Source organism: Microtus ochrogaster, chromosome 15 (genome assembly GCF_000317375.1).
Source record: "Microtus ochrogaster isolate Prairie Vole_2 chromosome 15, MicOch1.0, whole genome shotgun sequence".
Classification (NCBI taxonomy): Eukaryota; Metazoa; Chordata; class Mammalia; order Rodentia; family Cricetidae; genus Microtus; species Microtus ochrogaster.
The window spans coordinates 5,838,989-5,844,026 of NC_022017.1; the positions used below are offsets into that span (position 1 = coordinate 5,838,989).

General features: G+C 47.3%; 1 protein-coding gene across 1 annotated transcript in view; it reads left to right on the forward strand.

Moving 5' to 3' along the window:
• Lmbr1l (limb development membrane protein 1 like) overlaps window positions 1–2,608 on the forward strand; it is a 15,194-nt gene extending 12,586 nt beyond the window's left edge. The window contains exons 16-17 of the mRNA XM_005353938.3: window positions 1,697–1,858; window positions 2,057–2,608. Coding sequence (XP_005353995.1) covers window positions 1,697–1,858; window positions 2,057–2,124 — 230 coding nt within the window. The 3' untranslated portion in view covers window positions 2,125–2,608. The remainder of the gene's footprint in view (window positions 1–1,696; window positions 1,859–2,056) is intronic.
• Window positions 2,609–5,038: the final 2,430 nt, after the last annotated feature.

Sequence of the window (5,038 nt, forward strand, 5' to 3'; positions counted from 1 at the left end):
TTACAGATGGTTGTGAGCCACCATGTGGTTGCCGGGAATTGAACTCAGGACCTTTGGAAGAGCAAGCAATGCTCTTAACCACTGAGCCATCTCTCCAGCCCCCTCTCTTTCTTTCTTTCTCTCTCTCTCTCTCTTTCTCTCTCTCTCTCTCTCTCTGAGTGTGTACTCAGAAAAGGTATTCAGGGATGACTTGGTAAAGGCAGTTGCCACCATCAAGCCTGTTGATTGGAGATCACTCCCTGGAACCCACAAGGGAGGAGAGAACCAACTCTTTCAAGTTGTCTTCGACCTCTGCATATAGGCACTCACACACCCATGCACACAGAGGGACACACAGAGAAAGGAAAAATGTTCTGTAATTAGATATGCCCCCTAATTTCCACAAACACCCGTGAAGATCTGCTATCCCACATATAGATGGAAACAGTGTAGCTTCATAAAGGCTTGTACTTAGCTTTTGGTGTCCGTTTTTTGGTTTCCTTTGTTTTATGTGCATGTTTATCTGCACCATTTCTGTGTTTGGCTCCAGAAGAGGCTAGAAGAGGGCAGGAGCCAGACTATGGTAGTGCACACCTTTAATCCCAGCACTTGGGAGGCAGAGGCAAGCAGATCTCTGATTTCGAGACCAGCCTGGTCTACAGATCGAGTTCCAGTACAGCCAGAGCTGTTACACAGAGAAACCCTGTCTCGAGGCGGGGGAATCACAAGTTCTTACTCATCCTCAGCCATATGATGCAGCCTGGCTGGAACACAGAAGACTGTCTCAACGGAGGGAAAGAAGGGTCGTGGGAGATTGTAACAGTGCCTAAGACAAACAAGTAAATGTGTGTTTGCCATAACTGTTATAGCCCCCTTGTTTTCTCTGTTTTTTTTTAAAAGATTTATTTATTTATTACGTATACAACATTCTGCCTCCATGTATGCCCGCACGCCAGAGGAGGGCGCCAGATCTCAGTACAGATGGTTGTGAGCCACCATATGGTTGCTGGGAATTGAACTCAGGACCTCTGGAAGAGCAGCCAGTGCTCTTAACCTCTGAGCCATCTCTCCAGCCCTGTTTTCTCTGTTTTAAAATTGAGAAATTGAGGCCCAGAACATTTAAGGAACTTGCTGTGATCACCCAGCTATCTAGAAGTGGAATTGAAAAAACAAAACAAACTGGGTGATGGTGGCACACACCTTTAATCCCAGAACTTGGGAGGCAGAGGCAGGTGGATTTCTGTGAGTTTGAGGCCAGCCTGGTCTACAAGAGCTAGTTCCAGGACAGCTAGAGCTGTTACACAGAGAAACCCTGTCTCAAAACAAAACAAAACAGCGTGATGACAGTTTTCAGTCAGCTTAGTCTTTCTTAGCTGCTAAACTGTACACTACTGAAAACTTAATAGCAAACTTGTAGATTCTTAGATTCGAAGCACTTGCCATACTGGGAACTCCTAGAGTCCCCGAGGCTAGAGGTGGTCCAGCTGAAGGAAAAGATTCGAGTCTCTGGAAGGAGGAATAGGAGCAAATTTAGCTGCTGATGCATTTAATAGTCCTGAACTGGCCTGGGAATGGGCTTGAGAGTAATAATACATACACAGACATGCTAGACGATGTGATGTTCAGATTTGGCCACCAGGGGGCAGCAGAAAGTTGGGCTCCTTTGAGGAGAGGTTTTGGGGGATTCCCCTTTCTCATTATAAATTTTGTACTTCAGGGCTGACTCGCTTTGACCTGCTGGGTGACTTTGGACGCTTCAACTGGCTGGGCAATTTCTACATCGTGTTCCTTTATAATGCAGCCTTTGCTGGCCTCACCACACTCTGTCTGGTGAAGACCTTCACTGCGGCTGTGAGAGCAGAGCTGATCCGAGCCTTTGGTAAGAGGGTGAGACGTCTGGGCTGGGGAAGTTCATTCAGAACCGAGGGTAGCCCCGGCAGGGAAGAGACCCCAGCAGGGGAGAGTGCACTACTTATTTGTAGATCACCTGTCTCGTTTACCCCGTGTATGCCCTGATTGCCTCACCTCTGAGGAGAGACCCATGTCCACTTTTGACAGCTTGCCTTCTCTTTTCCAGGGCTGGACAGGCTACCCTTGCCTGTCTCTGGTTTTCCCCGGGCTTCCAGGAAGAAACAGCACCAGTGACCTCCTGCTAGGGGTTGAGAAGGAGAAAACTGGACACTGCCTAGTCCTGGAGGCAAGCCAGGGTGGTTGGACCTCAGGACCGGGAATCTGAGAGGGTGGGTGGAGGAGGGAACTGAACCACCTGACTGCTGTATAATCTGAGCCAGAGTTTGGGACCGGCCTCCTGCCTTTTCAGACATGGCTGTGGCCTCAACACGAGGTGAGCTGGGGGACTGGCTCTAGTTCCTGGTCCCAAATCCGTTTACACATCAATCTGCCTCAATCCTGTTCCAGGCCATGCCTGAAGCCTTGTTTACATAATGATGTGCAATAGGGTGGGTGGGAGTGGGAAGGGCCGGGCTGGGGTAGGGTGGAGACCCAGCAGAGCCTAAGCACTGTGTTATCCTGTGGAGGGGCTTTGGACCACTGGAGAGACCAAGGTGCAGTGAGGGAGAGCTGCGCCCCTCAGCAATAAAGTTCATCCCAGGGTTCTCTTGGTTTTTTATAAAGAGCCTGTCTCTGTGTCTATACCACCTGTCCTGGCTGGTCCTGAGTACCCAGGAGAAGCCTTCCTTCCCCTCTGTGCTTCCAATGCAGAGATGATTTACTTCAAGTTGGCCTACACCTTCAACCCCAGCACTCAGGAGTCGGGTTCTCTGATTTTTTTGAGGTTAACCTAGTCTACATTGCAAGTTCCAAACCAGCCAAGATTACATGGTGTTACAAAAATGTTGGCTAGTCTCCTGGATGCACCCTATTACTTGGGGTTTTGTTTATATGCCTGGGGAATTGGGGTACTAGGGAATGGGCACTAATAGGAGACCCATCCTTTGTTCACCCTCAGCCCTGACCGGGACCCATACTTAACAATTAGCTGTAGAGTAAAGTGATTGACTGGCAGTGTTTTGTAGTTTTGTTTTGTTTTATTTTTTGAGACAGGGTTTCTCTGTAGCTTTGGAGCCTTTCCTAGAATCAGCTCTTTTTTTTTTTTTTTTGGTTTTTCAAGACAGGGTTTCTCTGTGGTTTTGGAGCCTGTCCTGGAACTAGCTCTGTAGACCAGGCTGGTCTCAAACTCACAGAGATCCGCCTGCCTCTGCCTCCCAAGTGCTGGGATTAAAGGCGTGCGCCGCCACCGCCCGGCTAGAACCAGCTCTTGTAGACCAGGCTGGCCTCGAACTCCTGCCTCTGCTTCCCAAATGCTGGGATTAAAGGCATGCACCACCACCGCCTGGCCTGGCTGGCAGTTTTTTTATTTCTACCCCAGAAAAGGACCCGACTTCAGTTTTGTAAATTCCTTGATGTCCTTGAGGAACAAATCTGTAGACTTCTTCAGATTATACATGACATACTTCAAAAGTGACCATATCCCTCACAGTTATTTGAAATTACTAGTTTTTGTTTTGTTTGACACAGAGTCCCTATGTAGCTCCTGGATGTCCTGGAACTCACTGTGTTGATCAGGCTGGCCTCAAACTCACAAAGATCCACCTGTTCCTGCCTATTTAGTGCTGGGATTAAAGGCATGTGCCGCCACATCTGGCCCTAGGAATTTTTGTTGTTTTTCGAGACAGGGTTTCTCTGTGTAATAGTCCTGGCTGTCCCTGAAACTCTCTTTGTAGACCAGGCTGGCCCTGAACTCAGTGAGATCTGCCCACCTCTGCCTCCCAAACGCTGGGATTAAAGGTGTGTGCCACCACTGTCTGGCTTGGCTCTAGAATTTTTTAAATATTCAATTATTGGGATTGGAATATCATGGTGTGTGTGGAGTTTACAAGGTAACTTGAGGAGTCAGTTCTTCCAGTGTGTGGATTCTGGGGAACCAAACACAGCAAATGCCTCTGTCTGCTGAGCTAGCCCTGCTGACCTCTCCAGCCCTGGGGCAGAAAGGTGTCAAATCCAGGACCTCTTACTTGCTAGGCACTTGCTCTGCCATTGAGCTACATTGCTGTGGCCACAACCACTTCCTTGTGAGCGGAAGTCAGATGTCAGAAAGGAGTTTTTCTCCTCCTTTTGTTCTCCTAGTTCATAGAAAGTCGTCGAGTGCTAGCCTTGGAACTGGGTGAAGGGAGGGGGAGCATGGAATACAAAAAAGTGTAGATTCCACAAATACTTGCCAAGCTCAGTACTTTAAGCTAGACGGCCTTGGAAATACACGATAAACAAGCTTGTGCTGAAGAATTGCTTTGTCTGAAAGGATGCAGAACTCTAACACTTGAAGTGCTGTAGCAGTTAATTGCTGCCCCACAGGAGCACATAGGTCACAGTGTCAGGACATCAGGAAAGTTTTTCGTTCTTAATTTGTATTGTTTATTTTGCACGCGTGTGCATGGGCATACTATGGTGTAAGTGTAGACACCAGAGGACAGTGTGTTTTTGGTTCTCTCCCTTCACCATGTGAGTCTGGATTGGAATCAGGCTTGGTGACAAGTGGTTTTATGTATTGAACCATCTCCCCAGCCCTGTTTTGCTTTGAGGTCTCATTATATAGTCCAGGTTGGCCTCCAAATCCAGCTGTTGCCAATCAGCCCCCTTTAAAAGCCAAACAACAACCAAAAACAATCTTTGAGCAGGTATACTGGTCCACACCTTTAATCTCCGCTTGTGGGAAGCAGAGGCCAGTAGATCTCTGAGTTCAAGGCTAATCTAATCTATATAGTAAGTTCCAGGACAGAGATACTAGAAAGACCCTATCTTAGAATTTTTGTTTATTTGTTTTTTTAAGGATTTTTATTTATTAAGCATACAGTATTCTGTATACTGCACACTAGAAGTGGGCATCAGATCTCATTACAGATGGTTGTGAGCCACCATGTGTTTGCTGGGTCTTGAACTCGGGACCTCTAAAAGAACAGCCAGTGCTCTTAACCTCTGAGCCATTTCTCTAGCCCTGTTTGGGTTTTTTTTTTGTTGTTGTTGTTTTTTTTTTTTTTTTTTT